This window comes from Artemia sp. Qi Xiang Cuo, chromosome 16 (assembly GCF_049724085.1).
Source record: "Artemia sp. Qi Xiang Cuo chromosome 16, ASM4972408v1, whole genome shotgun sequence".
NCBI lineage: Eukaryota > Metazoa > Arthropoda > Branchiopoda > Anostraca > Artemiidae > Artemia > Artemia sp. Qi Xiang Cuo.
The window spans coordinates 45,534,413-45,559,863 of NC_142809.1; the positions used below are offsets into that span (position 1 = coordinate 45,534,413).

The 25,451-nt window shown below is 34.6% G+C and overlaps 1 protein-coding gene across 3 annotated transcripts in view; it reads right to left on the minus strand.

Moving 5' to 3' along the window:
• Positions 1–4,453: 4,453 nt before the first annotated feature.
• LOC148942952 (uncharacterized) overlaps positions 4,454–25,451 on the minus strand; it is a 64,982-nt gene continuing 43,984 nt past the window's right edge. For all 3 annotated transcript variants that reach the window (XM_089102009.1, XM_089102010.1, XM_089102008.1), the window contains exons 5-9: positions 22,634–22,781; positions 20,156–20,391; positions 13,391–13,532; positions 8,674–8,791; positions 4,454–5,114 (exon numbers count right to left, since the gene is read on the minus strand). In XM_089102009.1, the coding sequence (XP_088958135.1) occupies positions 4,873–5,114; positions 8,674–8,791; positions 13,391–13,532; positions 20,156–20,391; positions 22,634–22,781 (886 nt within the window). In that variant the 3' untranslated portion in view covers positions 4,454–4,872. The remainder of the gene's footprint in view (positions 5,115–8,673; positions 8,792–13,390; positions 13,533–20,155; positions 20,392–22,633; positions 22,782–25,451) is intronic.

Below are 25,451 nucleotides of genomic sequence, written 5' to 3' on the forward strand. Positions count from 1 at the left end.
TACATACCTGGTGAATAAAAATCGTAATTAAACAGCGTTCTTTTATTATTATAACATTAAAGCGTTAGGAAGTTCTTATTCTTAATGGTAGCATATTTACAAGAGCCTAATCAATTTGGTTTTATTAATCTAGTACACAATATATTTCTGTCAACGCTGTCTTCTTTTACAAATTTATTTAAACGACTGACTTCTAACAATTCTTAAATCATCTTTCTTTTCATTATAGAATTAAAAAATCAAATATTCCTTAAAAAAGTAAGTTTTACAAGCCAAAGTTTCATTATAAATAAACATCCTACAATTTTCAAAGAAATATCCTTATACAGCGAAATCCTTTGAGCCTCCTACAAAAATTCGGTAGCGTTATTCCCCCTCCACCCCCGCAAAAGTGTCTGGGTGTGGTCGTGCTCCAGTCGTCATTATACCATTGATTAAAATTCAGATTAGCAGTATTTCTTGTTTAAAATAAGAAAACCAACTGAAGATAATAGAACACTTTAATAAAGAAATAAAATCACGGCCAAAGGCACATATTAGTTCGGAAACAATTATCAAACCCTATACAAACATCAGACCGGAGACAAACACAGAAATTAGCATTTCCGAAAAAAAATAGGCCCTTTACATATAAAATTGATCGCACTTTTTTTGAAAGCATAAAGCTTAAAAAAACATAACTCATAGCGTATACTTTTGCTTATTTTATTCTTTACAAGCCACCACCGTTCTTATTGGCGAGTGAAAAGAATAAAACGAAACATACTTTCAGGTTTAAACAAAAATGTATCTAAGACTCTAACAATGCTTAAAATTTTCAGAAACTATAAAAAAAGAAATTACACTTAATAAATACAATTTTGATCGTATTTTTTTCTTATGAAAGCATCAAAGGCTAATATTTTCGTTTCTTTCACAACAATATTTAATTTTATTTAAAATCCAATTTGAATCAACGTTATTCTTGATGAAAAGTGACAAGAATAAAAGAAAAAAAAACATACTTGCGTGTTTAAAAAAAAAATGTCCAGTCTTTTAACAACACTCAAAATATTTCTTAGGAGTGGCACAGCATTATTGGCACAGACTAGACATTCCGACGGATCCGCAGAAAACAAATTGCCCGTGCAGCAATTAAAAATTAAACAAAACTTAAATTATAATACATTCTTAAATTACGAGTACACACTTAGCCCTATGTACACACATTTAATTATAAAACATGGTTTAATGTAATATAAAATGAAACCAAATCCAAAAGACATACACGCCTGAAAAAAGATAAATATTGCAATAGCGAAGTTTAAACCTTTAATTAATTGGAACAGCAATTTATATTAATAGACATATTTTAAGATAAGAAATACTGAACATTAGAGCGTTTTGAACAATATGAGTAAAACGAAGGAGGCACGCCAAAAGGGGAGGGATATTTGGACTCGTGTCCACCCCTCCCTCACAAGAGATCCTGATAGCATATCAATTGGAATCAAGAACTTTTTTGTCAGTCTTGGCAGAACTTTTGTGAAGTAATGAGGGTAAGGTTCTATCAATAGTTTTTTTTTTATATATATTCTTTTTGTGGTTTTACTTTTATAAATATCTTTATCGATGAGTTTTTGAGTGACTATTCACTGTCTTCAGAAACTTCAACATTATCTTCTTATATTTAGTAAATAAGGAATCTAATTCATGATCATAAACAATATTCACGTGATAGCCCTTTCAATTTCCAATCCAATGAGTCCTTTTTGAAGTTTCTACGGGAAACTTCAAGTTTGCCAAAAAGAAAGAATAAGCGATTAGCATTCTATTAACAACCTAAACAGGATTTAGAAGCTTCCTCATTCATCATGAGCAGAATAGAGAAGTGAGCAGAAGTGAAAACTGAAAGTAATCACATGAACAGTTTTTCAAGTTCAATTTAACTTAAACGACTGAGGAAAGTAGGAATTGTAGGGAAGGAAGTGGGAAGATGTCGTAAGAAAGGATTTAAGTAAATTAGAGGCTTGTTGGGAGGGTGTAAAGAGGGAGGCTTTGAATAGATCGGGATAGAAAAGGAGCGTGCTTAGTTGTGCTGACCTCAGGTGGCTTGGTGCTGCAAGAGTTGTTGGTAGTAGTAGTAGTATGATGGATCTGGCAAAAGATGCAAAGGCATAGAATTAGTAGACTATACTCGAGAACAACACATTGTAAATACATGCTTTTCAAAGCAATTTCGTGTCATTTAAATTTCCCACTTCTTTATTACAAGTGAGACAATAAAATCTAATAAAAACAAATCCCACCTATAATAATAATAAAAAAAAAAAAAAAAAAAAAGCGTTATCAAAGAAAAAACGCGTCTAGGGTTTTTTTTTTTTAAAAAATATTGATATAACATGACTGGGACGTAATTCTAAAAATTGGTCATTAACAGATGTAGATCACACATGGCACCCTTAGCTATCACAGGTGGACCAATGTTTTTTTAAACACCTTGCGTAGAAAGTTTAATAAATATATTTGAACAAAACACAGTTAAGGCCAAGATAGGTTGAAGATTACGTTTAAGATCGGGTATGAATATTTCAGTCTTTATTATTGTTTAGTTCACCACAGCCATACAAATAAGCTACTATCAAAGCTGTATCCGGGGATTTTTTTTAGGATTTACCCCCTTTCCCCTGGAATACCAAGATTATTCTTTATCTTTTTGTCTTTTCAATTTTTGGACCATACAGTTATTAGTTTTGACATTACGAGCTTAGAGGAGGAAGTGATATGGTTTCAAGGAGTGAAAATCTCTAGAAATATTAGGTTCTATTACAAATATTATACTTGGCAAAGTTTCAAGATTCCTCTGACATTGAGTTGAGCAATTAGCTAAATATCTACTATTTCAGCTATAATTATAGTGAAAAAATTAGTTGGAGAGAGATGGCCAAAGATCAAAAATATTTAGAAAAAAAGTTGTTCCTATGGAAAATTTAAATAACTTTTCATACATGAAAGATTAAGATTGCAGCTTAAGGGACCTATGTGGCGAAGGCATATAATTTGACTGGAATCACGGCTGGGGGGATGAAAAGGGGTGAAGGGCACGGTCAAAGGAATGAAACAGTGTTATAGGATAGGAATGTTTCAAAACATGCTACACGATAAGCTAATGTCAGGCTTACTCAGCATAGACTAGGGCCAGCGACATTAAGCAGATCTCAATGCCATTTGCGTGAACGTATACTATTGCAATGAGGCTATAGTTTCCTTCAGGTCTTCTTTTATTATTCTAAAATTTTGCACATAGGATTATGAAAAACTGCGATCCCCTTGTACTTATTTGCTCCTGTTTTTGTGTGTTTTTTTTTTCTTTTTCTTTCTTTTTGTTATACTCCATCGTCATACCTTATATTTTTGATGGGTTATAAAATTAATTAATTAATTAATTAATTCCATTTTTAAGACACTGTGAAAAAAAACTTTCTATCACATTAATCTTATATTAGAGTATTTGCTCTTAAAGTATTGGTGGGAAAAAGTAAAAGTTTAGCGTAAAGAGGGGGGGGGGGGATGAGGCTGTGGCCCTCCTCATATATAGGATAATTTCTGTTTGTTTAGGGTTTTAACGTAGTTTTTTACTTTTCTTTGAAAAACCTGTCTTCTCATTTAATTTCCATTCTTTATAAAGTAATATCCTTGTGTAATATCCCCTGACATTTATGCCAAAGTTTAACTTTTGCACAAATGCCTCAAAAACGGAAACACCCCTGAAAAAGCAAGCCCCTTAAGATTTTCTTAAACGGGGGTTTTATATAATTACCCCTGAGCAAAAACAACAACACACAAACAACAGAAACACATCAGTTATCGAGTTTCTCGGAAAAAATACTAAATTTCGTGTTCTTGCACATAGGTACTTGAAATAGCCACAATAAGGTTCATGAATATGCTGAATATGATGCTGAAACTTTTACGAACATTCTACCCTTTTTAGGAAGATAGCTCCCAACATGGTATAAAAACGGTCACAAATTAAATTAAAAATAGCTTTCCTTTCAAATAAAAATAAAGAGAGATAGTAAAATTAAAATCCACTTGGTAGAAGCGATGAAAAACTTCAGAGCCATGGCTAATTGAAGTAAAGCCAAGACAGGTAGTCTCAGTGAGAGGCAAAGCTGGCCTAACCTTTCTCAGAATTGTATATAAATGACCCATTTCACTGTTTAATAAAAACAGTTATTATATGACAGGGTGTTAACCCCCCCCCCCCCCATCCCATTCCCTACACCCAATTACATAACAATAGCTATAAATAACAGTTCAAATAGGGATAAAATCCTTTTAATAGACAGTGATGACGATAACAGTGATAGAAATTCACAAAAATACCAGATATTTCGGTCACTGTATGTGTGACCGAAATATCTGGTATTTTTGTGAATTTCTATCACTGTTATCATTGTCTATTAAAAGGATTTTATCCATATTTGAACTTTTATTTATCGTCATGGAAAGGCAGTGTGGTCTCCGAAATTATCTATAACAATAGCTGAAAAAAAAAACAACAAACAAACAAATAATACTGCATAACAACTTGAGTACAGTGCAGAAGAGGGACTAGCGTAGCTTTAGCTTTTCCACTATGCGGGTGAAACTATCAGAAATAGACCTACAGCCAAAATAACGCCCTTGAAGATGGTTTGTACTTGCCGGCTAAACCTTCCCTTCTCAAAAGACTTAAAAAAACGGATTTTTCTTTTTTTTTCATGTTCCTCTTCTAGACTATAACCAAAACTTCTATTCGAAATTTCACGTGTCATATATTAGTCGCACAAATCAGTAAAATTACGAATGAAAACTTGTCGTTAGTTTTACAACAGCAAAACATAAATATTACCAGAATTTTAACTTCAATCGCCATAAATAAAGCGTTAATGGAAATAAACATGTTAACACAGCATATATAACTAATATAAAATAAGTTTCGGAGACGGTTACCTCCTTCGTGTTGAATGTCATATTAACCAATCCAGTTAAAATGTTACTGAAAAGAAATGTCGCAAATCCATTGTAATTGATAGATTTCAGTAAATATGGCTCTCGAATAAGTGGCAGAGAAAAAACTGACGTGGAACCTAAAAAGTAAAAACTATTAGAAGAAGAAGAAGCAGTGGCTGATGCAGGGGGCAAGCCCCCTCCCCCCGGACGTAGTCTAAAGTAGTGTAATTTACTTAATTAACGGAAGTTTGCGTTAAATAAACTTGCTCCTAACGCAAGTTTATCGGATAAACCTATTTTGCCCCCCCCCTCCTAAAAAAAAAATCCTGGATCCGTCCCCGAGAAGAAGACTACTAAAAGAAGAACCTAAGTAGAAACTATTATTACAAGTTCTATGCTGCAGGACATGGTAAATATTTGAAAATTAAGGGGATTTGACGCCTGAAAGGACCGCCCAATCTTGTCTATTATAAGCTTTTTTAGTTTACGTGGTCAAATTATTTAGAATTGATTGGTTGGTCTTGCCACAACTTGCTTGGATAACAGATCCGAATAAACAAGAGAAAAATAGAAAACAATCACTACTTACCCAGAAATTTTAGAAAGACCATTTAACTTTTCTTGTTTTGGGCTAGATATAGAGATAATTAGATTTAATAAAACTTACATCATTAGAATATATCAATTTTGTTGTTTTGATTAAACAGATCAGAATCTTCTTTTTAAGCTAGTGAAATAGTAGTCCCTGAAAATGCTCAAGCATATCTGCAATGTAAACTAAAAAAAAAAAAATCCCCTCAAAGGAAATAGGCTTTGAGCAATTTAACAGCCTTGGTAGTTCTTTTTAGTGCTACCGGCTTTGATTGTAAACCTTGCTGTCATTTGAGACGGTCAGCCGACGCTGAGGCTCTCAAAATGATTTTAAGGAATCTAGGCCCCTTGAAAAACATGGAGCATAACCCGACCTCGTATTTGAAACTTGACAACAAAAAAGGGATTGAACCAATCAGTGGAAATTATTCTTTGGGGACACGGAAGTTTGTGGGACAGGGCTTTAAACTGAAGTTTGAACAAAATGTCCCATACCATCATTTGAATTAATCAAACCTAAGTGGTAGACAAAACTAATGGGTTCTTTTGTTTTAATCTTTTACCAAAAGATAAGTAATGAGAAAGTATTTTATGCAGCCAGTTCAGAAGATCATAGTTTCTGCGTTTAACTTCATAGAGTCGGTGAGTGTCCGTAACACCCAGCCAATTTCTAATATAAAAACAACGATGTGATGGTAAACAACGTTTCTCTATACGGTTTCTCCAAAGTATTTTCAAAATCAGAAGGAGCACAATTTCTTTGCTTTTTTATTCTCGAAGCCTAAAGGTCAGCGTATACTGCATATAATTAATATCTTTCATTAAAGTTGACAAATATTGGTAATTTTAAATCTGTATGGTATTGGTTTTAGTACCATGTGTAATGTGCATTGTATTGGCAATTGTACGAATATTGGTAATCGGCAATTGGTAGTGGTATCGCTTTTTGTTTCACGGCTGAGGAATCGAGCTAAAACTTCCAATTTTTCAGGAAGAGCGGTGGTTGGCAAGGGGACTTGTAATTTCATTCTAGCAGGAAGGGGGGGGGGGGTTGATGGTGGCAAAAACTGCTTATGGTGGTCGTCTTCCTGATGCTCCAGAGATGTATGAAGTTAAACTTAACAATCTATAACGACAGACATTTCTAATTTTATAAAGATTCAAATGTGTGATTTAGGCCTACACAAAGATTAAAGCTCCCATTAAAAAAACTATTTAAAGAGAGCATTTTTGGTAATTGTAAACTGCCACTCAATGTGACTAAGCTGCCACAAATATGTGACTTGCACTAATATTAAAGTTTCCATTAAAGGACAATTTACAGAGAAAAATTTTGGTAATTGCAAGCTACCACTGATAATGAAAATAGATTCTAAAACAACCGAATTTTCACCTTGACTTTACCTATTAACTGAATGACCTATTAACGTTGCAGCAATAACACTTCAGAATTAGTTGCCAAATTGGAAATTCCATTGGCTTATTTTAGTTTCATTAGTTTTATTCATACTCAAAATGTTTTGCTTCAAATAAAAAATCGAGTGAAAACTTCCAATGCCGTTGTTAAGAAAATGGGGCATGGGAAAAATGGATGAGAATGTGGAAATTCTGAAGAGTCCTGAAAAAAAAACTTGCAGAATCGCCCATAAGGGAACACAAAGGAAATCAAAATCGCTCATATAGGAAATTATGCTAAGGATACAGTAAGAATTTTTGTTGTTTTAGTAGTTATTTTCGATTGGGAACGAAAACTTGAAATTATTAACATTTTATAACAAGGGGATTCTTCTAGCTAATAATGCAAGTGTTTTCCTGAAAAATATTCTAAATAGGCACGTCCTACTCTGATAAAAATTGTATATTTTGAATTAGCGAAGACTGATGAGTTTTTAAACTGTATTATTTTTCTAGACTTGAGATTTAATTTTAAATACTTAACTTGAAATATTTAATATAGGAAAAACAACATGAGGATGAAGGGGAACTATCATATAAGGTTTTCCTCGTCAGATGTTCAGAGGGAGAGGAGACGGATATCTAATCATCTTTGACGTTCAACTAGTAAAATATTATAATGATTCAGATTTTAGAATATCCCTATTATTTGAAACCGTTTAAACTTAAAAAACAAATTCTGAAGAGAGCCAGGATAATGTCACTCAACAATCTTTCGGGCCCAAAAGGCCGTAAACCTGACCTTCAAAGCGGGCCACTTAATACCCAGCAACATGAGCTCGTGATTGTAATAAGCTGAACGAGAAATTGAAAGAAATCGATCCATAAATTTGAGAACTTCTGCTCTATTTCAAGGAAAAAGAGACGACATCCCAAAGCTTTGCTGTTTTCTTATGTTTTCAGCACCAGCACAAAATTGTTGACTCAGCAAGGGTTGGATTAGTCTTAGACAAAATTCTGACTGCGAACTAATTTAAAAGTGTTACGGTGGCACATTTTACATGAGCACACACAACTGGAACCACAAAGTATAATCTATAATGAACACAAACACCCTTTCAGGCCCAACAGACGATAAACTTAACCTTCCAAGCGGGCCACTGAACACCCATACAAATTATTTTTTTAGCATACATAACACATATTTATTATGGGCCTAGCAATTAATTTAGCATTATTTATAATGCCTAATATGCAGATTAAACGAGTGACAATTTGAGAAAAAAAAGCGTTCAAGTGAATTAGCAATAGCTATTATAAAGTCAGGACATTATAAATGGGATAATTTAAAAAATTTTGTCAATAAGACCAAAGGCACAAATAGGACGCTTCTGGGAAATTCCTTGCTAGAAATACTTTGGAGAAAATGTGTGCTATGAAACATTTAACCCCCCACATTTGACCAAAGCTAGGTGAAAAAATGCAGTTGTCTAGTGAAAAACCATGCAACAATCCGTCTCATACAGCATTTAAGGGTAAAAATCACTCTAGGAGTCATTGAACCAAAAACTTATATTTTAGCAAGAATGAAAACAAACAAACCCAAGACATATATGAATTACAGGGAAAAACAAGGGAATACAGAAAGAATAGTAAAAGTAGCAAGAGTTCGGAGGGAGACTCTTTCCTTCAAAAATTGGTAATTTTTACCTCGATAAAGGTTAGCTGATGATTCATTTCGATCCATGGTTGTTTCATTTTTATCCATCAGCACTATACAAAGGTCACCAAAGAAGCATAAAAATATAAGGCAAATATTGAAAGATACCTAAAATAGATGGTTTGATGTAAATACATTTAAAAACATCACTGAAAATGTACTTGAATAAAATAAAGTACGCACTCATACGTAATAAGAAACTACTAGCGGTTCACTTATTACAATGAAGGCATGTTATGGGAAGTGAGAGAAGAAGAAAGAAAAAATGGGGGAGGGCGTGAGAGAGAGAAAGGGGAGAAAAAGAGAAAGGGGGCTGAACAGCAAGAGAGAGATAGAGATAGAGAGAGAGAGAGCAAAACACTCTCAGTATTTTCACAAGTTCAATTAAGAGTGAAAATTAAAGAATCTGATAGTTAAGGTATGTAAGCCTGAAGTTCATAATTATATAGAAAAATACAGCTTCCGACTTACTATATAATATTAACCGGTATCTTTAAAACAAGCAAACATCTGTTCCTTTTATCTTTGTTTACATACATTCCAAGCAGAACCTAGCAATAATGGCTACTCCGTCCAAACCTGGTATAGTTGATTTTTGGCAAAAACTATTTATATTCATCCGATACAATTTTTCGTTCCTTGTCTTCTATTTGCAAAAGAAATCTATCGTAAACAAATCCTTTTAAACAATGAAACGATCAAAATGCGCAATAACACATTGATTTATACCACCTTCACAGCAATTTGGAAATAATTGAATATAATTCCCAATTAAAGGATATGTACACAGCAGCCATTATGAATAATCAGATTATGCAAAAAAAATCCGATTATGCAAAAATTATGAAAAAAAAGAAATAACAAATTCTTTCACTTTTAAGAAATAGAGTTCCTTAGGCAGCTTCCTGATTTGTCTAAGTTAAAGCTATATGACCCCCAATAAGTACTTCCAGCATCCCCGATTTTCCGGTATTTCCCTGATCTTTTCCAAAGAAATTTTGATTCTCTGAAGTCTCCCCAAATTTGAAGTTCTTGGGCAAGGGAAGAGCGAAGTAGGTCCCGCCCGGGGTTGGTCGTATAGAAAGCGCTGGGGGCGTTATCTCTACTTAGGTTTGTCGTAGTTTCTGTTCGTTTTAAGAATGACTCGAGTATTCACTGTAATTTATAGTGATAGTGATTTATGGTCATTTTACACCTGATTTACTATTTGACTTTATTTCTGCTGGTCTTAGGCTTAATGAAGCTCTCTACACTTCTCTGAAAAATTACTTTTTTGGAAAGTTTGTTTTTTGAATCAATAACGAAAGTAAACAATTTACAGTTCGTATTAAAGTTCATTTATTTTAAGAGCGTTAACCTCCGAAGAGATTTTGGGAACTTAATTTGCTAGGGGGAATTCACAAAAAACGCCGAAAAATTCGGGGGCAGTAGACGTACTCGAAGCCCCAATCAGTGTCATAAATGAGGTAAGACATCAAGTCCAGTGTGTTAACCCAAAATAAGCCACCACTTTTTCATAAATTAATATTTACATTCCCCAACCCAAAACTGAGCCGGCAGCAGTTAAGCCAAGTAAACCGAAACAAATTGCCCAATTGGTCAGCTTCATTTTCAAATACCCCATTGGTTCTAAAAATAAATTTGTTTATTCTTAAAAATGTAGTTAAAACCGTAAATGTTTGAGAAACTTAACCACCCAACTTTTCCGGATTCAATAATACTATCACTCACAGTTTTGTTTGATGGTTCTTAAAAATCTTTCGGACAATATAATTTCGAAAATGAGTAATTTCATTTTTGTCAGTAATTTCACTCCGTAAATCTACATTTTGTTAAGTTTAATGTCCATAGAATCTGAAAGCTTTCTATTTGGCATTTTTCTTTCATTTTGTTTGGTAATAGCAAAGGCCATATCCAGGGGGATAGGGTGTTTGAACCCCCTCCGAAATGCTTTTCCGACTCGTAAAAATGTAACAAAAACGAATATAGACAAATTTTTATACGTTTTTTTTGGCTTTTTTGTGAAGAACTACCCCCCCCCCCAAAAAAAAAAAAACTCTGAAAAAAAAAATCCACGATACAGCCTTGGCAATAGCTTACAAAAACGACTCCGAATCGTTTTTTTTTAGCAATGTTGGCAATTGAAGCATCAACGAGAAAGCAGAACCACGTTCTACGAGAACTTCATTTAACTTAAGCAATTCACGAGACTTTCTAAAGCAAGTAAAATAAAACCCATTTCATTACTAAGAGCTGAAAATGTTTTGAGCTAATTTCAGCGAAAGTGAAACAACAAGTTCACATTTCAAATGAGGATTTGATTATTCGTCTATCTTAGTCTGTAAAAAAAAACAGAGCGCCACCCTCCCTCCCGTCAATATTTACCAAAACTAAAAAAAAAGTATTATACATCAAAACATTCTACATCTTATAATGATTCCAAATATTTAAAATTTATAATTAAAATTACAGATAAATTTAGCTGAAGTTTCCTAAAAAAATTTACTAAAATAAGAACCAGAGAAGAAGAAATTTTTAAATCAAGTTAATGACGTTTTATCTATAGAAAATCGAAATTACTCAGTTTAAGATTTCTGGATTAAAATGCATTTTGGGGCAACAGAAAAAGGGGAAAAAACTCAGAAAAAATATGACGTCTTGTCATTGACGTGGTGTCCTGTTATTGTCAAATGTCTTATCAAAATATGTATCTTGTCAAATGTCTTGTCATTATCATGGTGACAAATACTACAAATAAATGCTGGCAAATACGTGAAAATCAAGAGTTAACATTCAAATCAGCTAGAACTGAATAAACACTATATCAAACTCATTAGCAGTGCCAATCTAAAGGCTAAATTTTTTGGTAAATAATTTTGGTAATTTTTTTTTTGGTAACTGAATAAACACTATGTCAAACTGATAAAATATTTGAAATATCGACAGTGCCAATCTTAAGCCTACATTTTTTGGTAAACCTTTAGGTAATTGATAAACACTATGTCAAACTGATAAAATATTTGAAGTATTGACAGTGCCAATCTAAATCCTACATCTTTTGGTAATTTTTTTTGACAACTGAATAAACACTATGTCAAACTGATAAAATATTTGAAGTATCGACAGTGCCAATCTAAACGCTACATTTTTTGGTAACTGCATAAACACTATTTCAAACTGATAAAATATTTGAAGTATCGACAGTGCCAATCTAAAGCCTACATTTTTTTTGTATTTTTTTTTTTTATAATTGAATGAACACTATGTCAAACTGATAAAATATTTGGAGTATCGACAGCGCCAATCTAAACACTACATTTTTTGGTCACTGAATAAACACTATTTCAAACTGATAAAATATTTGAAGCATCGACAGTGCCAATCTAAAGCCTAAATTTTTTGGTAATTTTTCTGGTAATTGAATAAACACTATGTCATACTAATGAAATATTTGAAGTATCAACAGTGTCAATCTAAACGCTACATATTTTGGTAACTGAATAAACACTATTTCAAACTGATAAAATATTTGAAGTATCAACAGTGCCAATCTGAAGGCTACATTTCAGTAAATGTTTTGCTTAATCGGAATTTTTCTAAGCTTTTAGCAGATGGTATACCAAAACACGTCAAGAGCAAAATAATCTGATTTTCTGAGCAGTACTAAAACCATAGTATGCTACTATTAATGCTAGCAACTAATTGCAGCACAAAGCAGCCCGAGGCCAACACAGATGCGCACGCTCCTCCTCCATACCACTACATTCACAGCTCTTTACCCCTACTATTAAGTTTCAATCTTTTTAAAATCCTTCCTTATGACCTCTCCCCATGCCATTCGGGGTTAACTTGCTTTTCGTTAGGCCATCGTGACCATGGCGAAGAGTACGCAAAAGTTTGTTCATTTACTTCATAGGAAAAACGTTGGGGGCAAAAAAAGGCGGGAGGAATAGAAGGGATGACTAAAAGCAAGACTCACCCTCCCCCAGATAAGGCAACCACATTATACCAATTAGGGAGTAACTTCCCACGAAAATTATAATAATGATAAAACTGGGTTGCAGCAAAAATCAATACGGTATGATGTGTACAGGATTTATTGATATTATGTTTCTGATGGAAGCAGGTAAATAACAAATGAGTCGATGAGGAGTGAGGAGTTGTAAATAACTTACGTCTCTTGAAATTTATTGCCATGTTCCTTCTTGTAATTCTTAAGAAACAAATGTCCTGGAAAGGGGAATGGGTGCTTGAGCACACCCCCACCAATTGTCATTTGGGATATGTCTATTCTTGAATGTTCTATCCAAAGCTTTACAGGTCAGGTAAACGACAATTTTACAAACAAGTTTTTCAACGGCTTTGATTGAAAAATTTGGATGATAGTGCCAATTTAGAATGATCAGCTTAATAAAAGCAATGAAAATAGAAAGGCCAATTTAATAAATTTTTGAAGAAAAAACCGAGGGTTGGACTAACTCACGTTGTCCAACAAATATACAAGTATTAAAAGCCGGCTCATGAGCCATTCCTTAGTGATCTACCAAATCGGCCACCCGCATGGATGATGATTCCCTCACATTCTCTACATACCCATACGGGGCATCGAGAGGAACGTTGCATACATTAATACTTTAAGAGAATCAATCCATTGACGAATGTACTGAAAGCCAGTTCACGATTCAGTCCATAAGACGATCCACTTACCATCCATAGGATATATCCGAGATCGGCCAACCGTCTTGATGGAGATCCACTTACGCTCTCCACAAACCCAAGTGCAAAATAAAGTGCCAACTTCCAAAAAAATAGTACTATGAGGGCATCTGTCCATTGGCGAATAGTTCTCCTAAAAAAATTATTATACATAGGGTTTGGAAAGGAACTTAAAGTTTCCTCAGTTTTTTATGCTATTATTTTCCACAATAGAAGAAATAATAAGAAACTGAATGTATAAAGGCAATACAATTTCTATTCTAAAATTATGCTTTCGATAACTGAAAAGAACTAATATACTGTTTTTAGCCCTTTTTCCACAGTTGAAGAAATGCTAAGAAATTCTTAAATAAAGGTAATACTATTTCTATTTTAGACGTTTGTGTTCCACGATAGAAGAGATGTTAAGAGATTGAATACAAAAAGAAAAATATTCACTATGCTTAGCAGTATATCTGTTTTCCACGATGGAAGAAACACTAAATTGCAACACTAATTTGTTTAATTTTTTGACTGGCAAGTAATTTCAGAGTTACAAATCTTGAAAAATGTTCCTATTTGAGATAAGTGTTGTTTGAGAAAATGGCTATCAAAACTGTTGGTTAAGGGTTGGGGATGGCAGCCCAAGAAGTCAGAAATATACCAAAAACTTTTTTCCCACCCACTTTAAATTGAAGGAGCTATCTTTAAAACTGGAGAAGGGGATCCTCCGGTTGAAAATTCAAAGTTGTTGTGTCCTTTTTCAGGCCGGAAGTTATTGAAGGATAGTCAGCCTCCCTCCCTCCCTCCTCTAACCCCTATGACATCGAATCAGTTAATCATACATGTATTTTGTTCAAAAACTTTGAAATTTCGAATAACTTCAGCTTCAGGGTTGATATCACCCCCACAGCCCAAGTATTAAACTTTATTTTACCCTACATTGATATTTCAACCCCCCGAAGCCTGAAAAAAAGAATTGTTTGTGGAAAAAGATGAGTCTAGCGCCAAGTAAACGATATTTTCAACAGTGTGTATTAAATTTGATGTGTTGAAAGGCTACATTTCAAGGGATTTGGGATTACCTGTCAATCCCAGTTGCTGCATGCTCATGCCTTTTGAGCTAACCATAGATAAGCCACTATAACGACTCTTTTCATATTCATTGTTGGAATTAAAAAAACAGAAAAATAAACATTCGGAAACATAATTTAAGGCCTTTTTTATGGCCTTATATAATTTAAGGCCTTTTTAAGGACCTGTTTGGAAATGAATCCAATTCCCCTTTAGTTTTTATACAACAACAAAAAGGAATTAATTTTTCTTTTTTATGAGATGTACTTTTATTTTGCTCACCATAACGTTGGTTATTTCTAAGTCAGTCCCTAAAAAGTAAGGTGAGCCAAATTTATTTCCTTGATCTACATTTGCCAATACCTTATTCTTCATATATTTCTTATTCTAATTCTAATAACTAATATTTCTAATATTTAATTATGTAATTCTAATAATTCCAATATTTTCTTATTTTAATAACTATTTCTTGCTATTATTTTCTTACTAAAAAGCTTTATCAAGGTCTACTAAGTGGATATATAGTTTTGCTATTCTTCACCTAACTATGAAGACCCAGACGCTAAATTATATTTTTTCCACAAGTCTGGACACTTAGCGACAAGGAGAGAAAAAAATATTTAAGCAAAGATGTTTATGACTTAGTTGAAACGAAAAAAAAATCTCTAGAACTGGTCATACAGTACGAATTTTTTTTAAATCACTTTTGAAAACACTGGCGAATTTCGGCTCTATGGATGTAAGCAAAATAATAACAAAATAACAGCAAATTTCACAGTGACGTCAATCCACGAAAACTTAGGGGAGGGAGGAGGGAGACAAAATGTATTCTTCCATCTAAGCCGGGGCAGGGGCAAATTTTTCGTTTTTCTTCAATACTTTCAATGAATATACTCAAAAGGCATAAATAAAAATACCCTAAAAATAGGTATTTTTGAAAATCTAAAAAGCACAGAATCCCATCAGAGTTTTTGCATGTATGGTGTTCCTCAAGGGTCGGTTGGTTCATTGTTGTTTCTGGTATATAGAAATAAATGATATTTGTAGTGTAGGCCTATCTAGTATCGTATCTTTAAAAATAACGAACGACGGTAATAAACCTAGAACGATGTTACTATGTTCTGCTGATGACTCTCATAAGACCGTCACTACTAGAACCAAATTTGAAGTACTAGATGTCATGTACCTGAATATACAGGGTATTGAAAAGTAGATGCGGTTAAATAAATTGATGCTGAACCATAATAAATCTTATTTTATGGTTAATGGAAGAAGTACAAATTATTATCCATGGACAACGGACATAAATGCTAGTGGTGAGAGAATTAAACGTTGTGCTAACAGTCGTTATCTCGGAATGATTTTTTATGAGTCGGTACGAGGGGGGAGGAGGATCACTAAGTTTTAAAGATCATATTGCAATTAGTAAACTAACTAAGAATATTGGCATCATCAAAAACAACAGAAAACTTCGAAAGCTTCCTCGTAATATATTAAGAATGTCTCTATGCGCCATATGGATGGGCCATATCTCTATGGCCCATCCAAATCTGTTATATTGTTCTTCGTCTTCGTCAGAAACTTGTAAATCACCTTCCTCCTCTTCAAATTATTTCGAAAATGGCAACCAGAGTTTTGACAAGTGGTAGCCTGAGAGTATTAAGATATCGCTACCATAAAATTCATATTCTACCTTTCGTAGGAGATGTGTAAATATTATAATGCTTTATGTACATTAATGCTCAATACATCACAAATTATTTGCCTCCGTCTTTTCATTGCTTTTCAGATGTGCATCATCTCTTCATTGTTATGAAACTAAAAGTTCTCTAGTTTCTAGACGGTTGGCTGTAATCACTAGATTAAGGATTAAGATTAATATTAAACGGTTGAGGAACGGTATAAGATTAAACTAGACGGTTGGTTGCAATCACTACATTAAGGATTAAGATTAAATATTAAACGGTTGAGAAACGGTATAAGATTAAACTAGACGGTTGGTTGTCATCACTAGATTAAGGATTAAGATTAAATATTAAACGGTTGAGAAACGGTATAAGATTAAACTAGACTGTTGGTTGTAATCACTAGATTAAGGATTAAGATTAAATATTAAACGGTTGAGAAACGGTATAAGATTAAACTAGACTGTTGGTTGTAATCACTAGATTAAGGATTAAGATTAAACTAGACGGTTGATTGCAATCACTTCATTAAGGACTAGGATTAAATTTACTAGATTAAGATTAAGACATGTTGGGCCTCTTATTTGGCATGTTTCACCGAACGATTAAAAAAAACCTTGTGACGGCGCAGTGGATAAAACCATGCCTTTTAATCAAAGGTTGGCTATTTCAATCCCGCCTGTTGCAAGGAAAGAAGCTCCCGTCTGTATGCAACAAATTTTTGTAATAATTTCAGGATATCAGATGGAATAATTCAGGTTTATTATATATAAATAAAATCAAAACATTAAATATAAAACAAGTTTTTTAGGGGATGTTAAAACTTAAGATAAATGAAAAAAAAAAACAGATATCCGGCAAGCACTTTCGCTAAGCCGACTTCAGTGCTCATGAAAATGTAATCCAACGTCGTCAAACGCTGGATGGCGTTGGCGATTCTTCTTTTCGACGCAAGCTTCTTCTGTTATAAGTTGCCAATAGTATTTTATGTAGATTACGGTGTGAACGTTGTCGCGGTTAAGGTAGGAAATGAGGTAAGTAGCTGGTTTTGTATTAAATCAGGAGTTAAGCAGTGTTGCCATCTATCCCTAATTATATGGAGCCTTTTGATTGACTTTGTCCTACGGAACAACAGCAAAGGCAATGGGATAACACAGAATCGAATGGAGAAGTCACACTCTCCTAGACTTAGATTATGCTCATGATTTAAGCATCCTAGATGAAAATGTTAGCAAAATAAATAAACTTTTAAAGATTTTGAGAGTTCAGGGTGCAAGAACAAGTTGAAAAATTAATATTAAGAAGACGTAGTTTCTAAGACTAGGAATAAGTGAAGGTGAAAAGGTGGCTAGGTAACAAGAAGGTTGATCCAGTGGACAGCTTCACTTATCTAGGTAGTATCAAACAGTTATTGGTAACGAACCGTAAGTAAGGAGCGATGCGGTTCAATAGTAACCGAAATTTTAAAAAACCAAACTTTCTGATATGAATAGATATATCAAACGAATCGGCTTAACATGCTGATTCCAAATATGTAAGATACATAAAGGTTAGTGTTACTCATCAAAAACCTTGAAAATTTACCTGATTTTCGAAAAAGGGAGGAAAACCCTTGAAAGTAGAGGAATTTTCATATCCGAGAACCCTATTATAGCATATCCGAGAACCCTATTATAGAAGTTTCAAGCTCCCATCTGCAAAAATGTGAAATCTTGTATTTTTGTCAGAAGAAAGATCACGGATGCGTGTTTATCTATTTTTTTTTTCAGGGGTGATTGCATCGAACCAATAGTCCTAGAATATCGGGAAAGGGCTCATTCGAACAGGTCTTAAAAGTTTTAGTGTCCTTTTTAAGTGCCCAAAAAGATTGGAGTGCAACTAGCCCCCCTCCCACCACCTTTTTCCTCAAAGTCGGCCGAATAGATCTTTTAGATAGCCATTTTGTTCAGCATGGTTGAAAGGTACCAAAACTATATCTTTGGAGATAACATGACCCCTCCCTCCACAACCCCTGGGGATAGGTCTTTAAGTTATAAAAATTTTCCATTGTTTACGTATAGCATTTATTATTGGGAAGTATACATATATTTTTGTGTTGCGGGGGGGTTATTTCTTGGGGCGGATTTCCACGGGGAGGGAAATTTCCAGGGGTGAACTTTCCAGGGGAAATTTTACAATGGGGAGATATGACAGAATTCAAATATAATTTTTTTTTTATTTGTCTTACTTTCACTTTGCCAACTCAATTTTGCATATTAAGATGTTCCCGGGAAATTTTCAGTTTTTTTTTATTTCTGGGAAAAAATTCCATGGAAGGGGGGATTTCCAGAGTGATCAGAAAAACAATTAAAGCTTCAAGTCTTTTTTCACATGAAAGAATGCTAAGGATAATTTTTCAGGCTAAATTATCTGCAAGAATATTTATGGAGGAGGGGGGGGGGGATTTTCAGCGAAGACAGAATTGTCCGGAAGGAATTTAAAGGGTTGTGTGCGTGTATTTTTCGTGGGAGGAACTTTCCACGGAGGAGTTTCTCGTGAGGGAATTTTTCATAGAGGGTGAGCCATATTTACCGATATTATTTGAAAAACGATAAGAAATTCTATGAAAAAAAACAAGTTTTTTCAACTGAAAGTAAAAAGCAACATTAAAACTCAAAACGAACAGAAATTATTCCGTATATGAAAGGGGCTGTACCACCTCCTCAACACCTTCCTCTTTACGCTAGTTTGACTGTTTGTCCCGATTTTGTAAGAAGGATTCCTGAAACATAAGGGCTGTTTAATTAGAATAGGAAGCTTTTTTTAAAAGTGCTAAAAAACTTGGCGTTAAGAGCAAGGTATTGAGGAGGGGGAGAGCCCCTTCACATAAAGAATAATTTCTGTTTGTTTTGAGTTTTAATGTTGCTCCTTACTTTCCGTTGAAAGAAGTTCGTTTTTTATTCAATTAATAGTAAACACGGTGGATGCAGTGAAGACATTAAAGGTAGAATAGCCAAGGTGCAGGATATTTTTTTCACATAAGAAAAAAAATTGAAAGAATAGAAAAAAGAATCTGCGAACCAAGATTAGAGAATAGGAAGCTAAAGTGATGATAGAGGTCATGTACTGTTCTGAAGCGTGAACGCATCGAAAAACAGAAGAGGATTTACTAGATGTTATCCAAAGAAATTGTCTACAGATTGTTTTGGGTACCCGACTGCCTGACCATGTCTCAAACAGTAAGCAGTACAAAAATGTGATTAAACCCCGCTTTCTGGGGGTATTATGAGAGAAAGGATGAGGTGGCTAGGACAATTTCTGCGGATGACGGATGACAGATTGCCAAAGATAGTCCTTGTCGTGCCAGCCGTCCATGACCAAACGAAAAGCAGGCCGTCCACGAATGGGGTATGAGGATGTCGTAAGGAAAGATTTAAGGGCAATAGGAACTTCTAAGGAGGGTGTTAGGAGTGAGGCTTTGAATAGATTGAGCTGGAGGAGGAGGGTGCGTATCTGTGTAGGCATCAGGCGGCTCGGTGCTGCAGTAAGTTGTTAGTAGTAGTAGTTGCATTTAGAATGTAAAATATAATATCTCTGCTGATCCAACAGGCGAATAATTTATAATACATTTATTTCTGAGGTTTACAAACCTAAATTCTCCTTTCTTAGTTGTTAAAATTATTTTTATTTACCGAGTTCAGGATGTATGCTTGCATGACAATGGGAAACACATACAGGAACAGGGAAACACATACTCCAATTTGAAGGGCATAAATTGATTTGCAGTAGGTTCTTATTGCTAGACAAACCGTTTTCGCACACAAATGACAAAACTAAAATCTTAAATTTCAAAGATAGAAATGATTTGTGTTTCCAATCAAACAATTTTATATCTTTAAATAGTATAAAACCAGCTATAAACTAAGTAACATCTGTACCCGCAACATAACATTACAATAGTTTTAAAGAATATTCCCACCTTACTGAAAACACTATCTTTTTAAGTTGTGACACTTTAGAAAAAAACATAATATGATACCTTTCCTCATACAGGTATTTTCCTACTTCAACAGCAATCCAATAAATTGCCAAAAATCCACAGATTGAGAAAATACCTTCACGATTAGCCCATATAAATGTTGATCTATCATTATCAGAAAGCAGTTGGTTTCGTAGGCCATTTTGCAAAAGTGCTTCATAAATGCAGGATATAAATACAGCTTTGGCAAAGGGGGGCACAAATGAAACTGCCCTTGATATAATTGGTCCCAGAATCTAAAACAAGAATAAATAATAGCGCGTGGTCTAAAATTATTCTTTAGTTGTGTTGCGCAACAACCTGACTGCATTACAAGATCCCGAGACCAAAATTGTGCGCTTCTTATAGATTTCCAGGAATTGTTTTTAGAAAATAGATCATATCAATTTTTACATATGCGCTGCTTCGCAACTGTTAGAAATAAGTCACAGCAGCTGCAACACTAGGGAGACTTGGCATAAGAACTCTGGCTAAGAGTGCTGCGGTCTGTAGCTTGGAAACAGTAAGAAATACAAATTTGAAAATTTTTCCAGCGAAGAAATCGTGAGACGGAGAAGAAAGAAGGCCCCTCTATATCTTTACCTAGTATATTCTACATGGCGCTCTGACAGTATATCTTTAAAGTGAAAAACATGCTCATTATACTCTCCTATCTTTTGAATTTCGAAAAAAAGTAATAAAAAAACAGATTGTCACTCACAGAAACGTAATCCCGGAGTTGATCACGCTGCAGCACAATCTACGCAGCTATACACATACAAGACGATAAAATGCTCCCCACTTACTACCAGGGTGCCTCTGAAGGTAAAGGAGGAGTTAAGTTCTAAGGTGAGCTTTTTAGTAAAGAGCGATGTACATCGTATTTAGTTTTGACACCTTTTAGTTTCGATGAAAGGGTTCAACCAAGTCAGAAAAATCAAAAATGCAACAAATCATATTTTCGATATCTACTTTAATTTTAATTAATCTATTTTAATTAATCTACTTTAATCAAAAATGCAACAAAATGATATTTTCGATATCTATTTTAATTTAATTAATCTACTTTAATCAAAAATGCAACAAATGATATTTTCGAAATCTACTTTAATTTTAATTAATCTACTTTAATCAAAAATGCAACAAGTGATATTTTCGATATCCACTTTAATTTGGCATTTAATTTGGTAACTGCAGCCTGTTGATAGGTATACAGGCCTGTTGCAGCAAGGCCTGTTGGACGACAGGTGTAAAAAGGAAAGAAATCTAGAGCATACTCTTACGAAAGGACCAAATAAAATTTGTATCCCCTTTCCACTCCAAACAAAATTGTCCCTGAAAGTTTTAACTCAGTCATCCAAACAAAAAGACAAAACAGAGAAGAATTAATGCAACTACAACTTTCGAAATACACACTTATAAAAATAAAAGACCCCCCCCCCCTTTCCAGCATCAAATTATTTATTTATCCCGACAAATAAAATAGTCTAATATCGATTATTTACTCCACAAATGCAACCTTTACTCAAAAGGAATATATTATCAAAATTTTACTTTTATGAATAAAAAAAATAAATAAAGCCTAATCCGGAGTTAGAGCCCATTGCCACGAATTTAAAACTCTGATGTTCTACTCACTAAGCCAGCAGAGCTTGTGAGTTGGTTTTCAATGTTTGGTATCTGTACATAAAATAAACAGGTCCCCATGTAAACGAATTTTTTCTAGAGTTATACTTGCCATTTATACAGGTAGATGCTTTTGTTTTTGAAAAGGCTGTTTATTTCGTAACGTTATAACATTAAACTTTAGCTTTCTCTTTTACAGAACATGAATAAGGACCTTTAAGCACAAGTCAGGACATTTTTTGGGGGGAAGATCCTTAAAACTAAGAGCTTTCTCCCCTCCGACTATTAAACTGCGTAATTTGAATTATCTGGTAGAGACCTACAAATATTTCAAACACAGGCCTATCAACTTGTCTATTCTTTTTTTTAAGCTTGCCTACTAATAATGTGTCGACAAATGTAATTGACTTGACTTAAAAAATTATGGTCATAAATGCCACAGCTCTTCCTTCTTCTTCTTCTAGAATGAATTGCTTTGAAGACGTTTGCGCAAAATCTCATCTCCTCGCCATCCAGACGCTTTCATCCAGACGCTTGCGCAAAATTTCAGAATTCCGACACATGTAGGAGGTTGTAAAGACTCTGCATCTATCGAAGACGTTCCAGGGTAACGGTAGGTAAATTACAGTTGGTTTATAGTAGGTGAATAAAGATGTCGTTGTAACCAGGTGATGCAGCACATACTACCATCTATTTTCTGTCTGGTAAAAAATATATAGATGATATACTGTATATTAATCAAGAAATAAAATGTTTCTGACGATTATATTTTATATCATCGTTCATGAAAATGAAATCAACCGAAGAATTGCAGAAAGGAAACCCACCATAGTGAAGCAAAAAAGGAAGAAGGGACAAGAATGAATCACTAACCTTTACACATCCTAGTGTGAGAAAAAAATTCCAATGTATTCCGTACTCTTTCACATCATATGGATAACCCGACGATAGAATGAAAACCGATCTAAGAAAGCCAAAGACAAGTAAAATCCAAGAGTTTTTCAAGCTTTTCTTTGCTGTTCTAAAATGTAAAGACAATTATTGATGAACACAGTAAAAAAGCTTAGAAGAAGATCCCCCCCCCCCCCCTGGTATTCAGAATTTTTTCGCAAATGCAAGTAATAGCTGTAACCTAGAAAGGAGCAAATCACAGTCCATAGTAACCAAAATTAAGATGAGGTTTTAAACCCCGTTTGGCACTGATTCAGTAATGGTAAATCTGTCCCGTGTTAAACTTAAAAGTAGAAAGAAATGACGAAAACAAATTTCCCGGAATTTCGAAAAAAAGCTTCAAACCCTTGAAAAATGGTAGTAGGTCAAACTGAAAAGCATACCATTGAAATTTCCATGTACAAAAACCAAGGCCGTATCCAGGGAGGTTTAACCCCCCCCCCCCATCCAAATAAAAATTACCCGACTCGTAAAACCGTAACAAATGCATATAAACAAATTTTTCATGGTTTTTTTATTTTTTTTTTATTTCTACCTCCCCCCCCCCTTTCATCCGAACAAAATCCTGGATGCACCCTTGCTGAAAACCCTAAAATCACTAATGACAGTGAAAATAGAATCTAATTATTTTAATCGAATTGGTATCTCCCCTGATTCTGTAATGGAGACAAAGCTCTTTTATGCTATTTTTCTAAAGATCCTGCCCAAGTCATTTGACAACCATTTAGATCCAGGGTCTTATATCTAGTGTCTGGACTGTCTGGACATATTGTAGATCAAGTGTCTCGGGATATTAAAGAGCATTGCAAGACCAAAGAGAACTAGAAAATACACGTAATATCAACAGCTGTCGTAACTATTGAAAAAATGGAGTTGAATACGTCGGGGTTTCTTCTAATATGAAAGAGAAACTGTTTGGAAATCAGTACCACGATCACTCGTTAAGTGATCAAACTTTATCCTGAATGAAAAAAAAAGTGTCTCATCAAGTAATTAGTCTCATAGGTCCCCCAATACTACAGCGAGTATCTCCCACGATACTGTGATGGAGACACAGCCCTTTTACGTGGTTGTTCTAAAGAATCGGCCCAAGTCACTGGACAACCCCAGCGCTCGCAAACTATTTTTCGGATAGTGTAGGGGAAGATAAGGCCCTTAGGGACATTAGAAAGCTTCGTAAGACCAGAGAGGACTGGAAACTGTACACAAAATCAAAATCGTCAGCTGCCGTCAAATCGTTTTTCAAATCGTCAAACGCGGAAAAAGTAAAATTCAACGACTGGAATTTCTGCGACAATGAAAGAGAAAATATTTATTGGTTTACTGAAACGCGCACTTCATCAAGTCACTATCAAACGTCCGACATATTATATCAGGCGAGGAGTCAGTGATTCTTGTCCCTAAAGCATCTAAGACTGTTGAAATTGAAAACTACAAGCGAGCAAAATTGTTAAGTATTCATTTTGAAAGTATATAAGACCTTGAAGGGTTTCTGTATGTTTCTGTTAAAATTGGACAGGGAAGTTGCTTATTGAGAAAGGTATTAGACTATCACAGCTTTGGTCACACTGCCACTGATTAATCCCCATTGTCTATCTACGTTCACTCTGGTACTTCTGATCATGCTTCAAGAAAGGAACGAAAATGTAAAAAAAATTTGTTGGTCTGCCGTTCAAAAGAAAGGTTATGCATGGTACAGTGTAATAGGTCCTTTTAACCTAGCCAACTTAGCGAGCACATGATTTATAAAATATTCAGAGCTTTGTACAAAGTTGTGTCGTAGATTCTAATTAAAATTTTGATTAGTTGATCAGTGTTCTTACAAGATCTGTTTTTTGTGAAATATCACTGTAAGTCATAAACAAGCATGTTGCAACGTCTCTATGACTCAGCTACTGAATTTGTCAGCTAACCATGTTTTATGTTCCTGCACGTCGGTCATGCTCCCATGTTCGTTCGTCTGGTGGCTTGGCATCCTACGTGAAATCAACACTGTCCATAGCTTTTGATAAGTCTTGTTATTTCTTTGCAGTTCTTTTTTGTGATATCGCCATTGTCAGCATTTAACTACCGACAAGTTATCATGCTGAGCAATCCGAGAGACATTTTACAATCATTATAGCTCGGTTTTCTTTACAGAGTGAAAGAGCTTAAGCTGACGTGTGTGATTATAAGAGATTTAAATGGCGGTCTCACTCCTCACTCACGACCTTACTCTTTTGACCCTTTCTGATCTTAATGTTGTTTATTGTATTTTTGATGATATTTATGTTTTTTGGATTGGACACTTAAGGTAGTGTTTCCAATTTTGACACTATTATCTAAAAAAAAAACAAAAAAACTTGGGTATCTCAGCAATTAATGTTTTGATTCCGGTTATAATTCATACAACTTCCCCTGATTTCTTAATATTATTCCTGAGGTGAACAGTTTTCCCTCCAATTCCTAGCGCGATGAGGGCTTCTGATGCCACTACCAGGGACTGGCAACGGGTTTCATAGATTTTACTACTACTACTACTAGGCCTACTAACAACTTACTGCAGCACCAAGCCGCCTTAGGCCAACACAGCTTCAAAGCTTCCCTTTTTACACCCTCCCACGAAGCTCCCATTTCCTTTAAATCTTTCTTTATGACGTCCTCCCACCCTAGACGAGGATGACCTGCTTTCCGTTTAGCCCTAGACGGTTGGTCGAAAAGAACAATCTTCGGCAATCTGTCATCCTTCATCCGCACAACG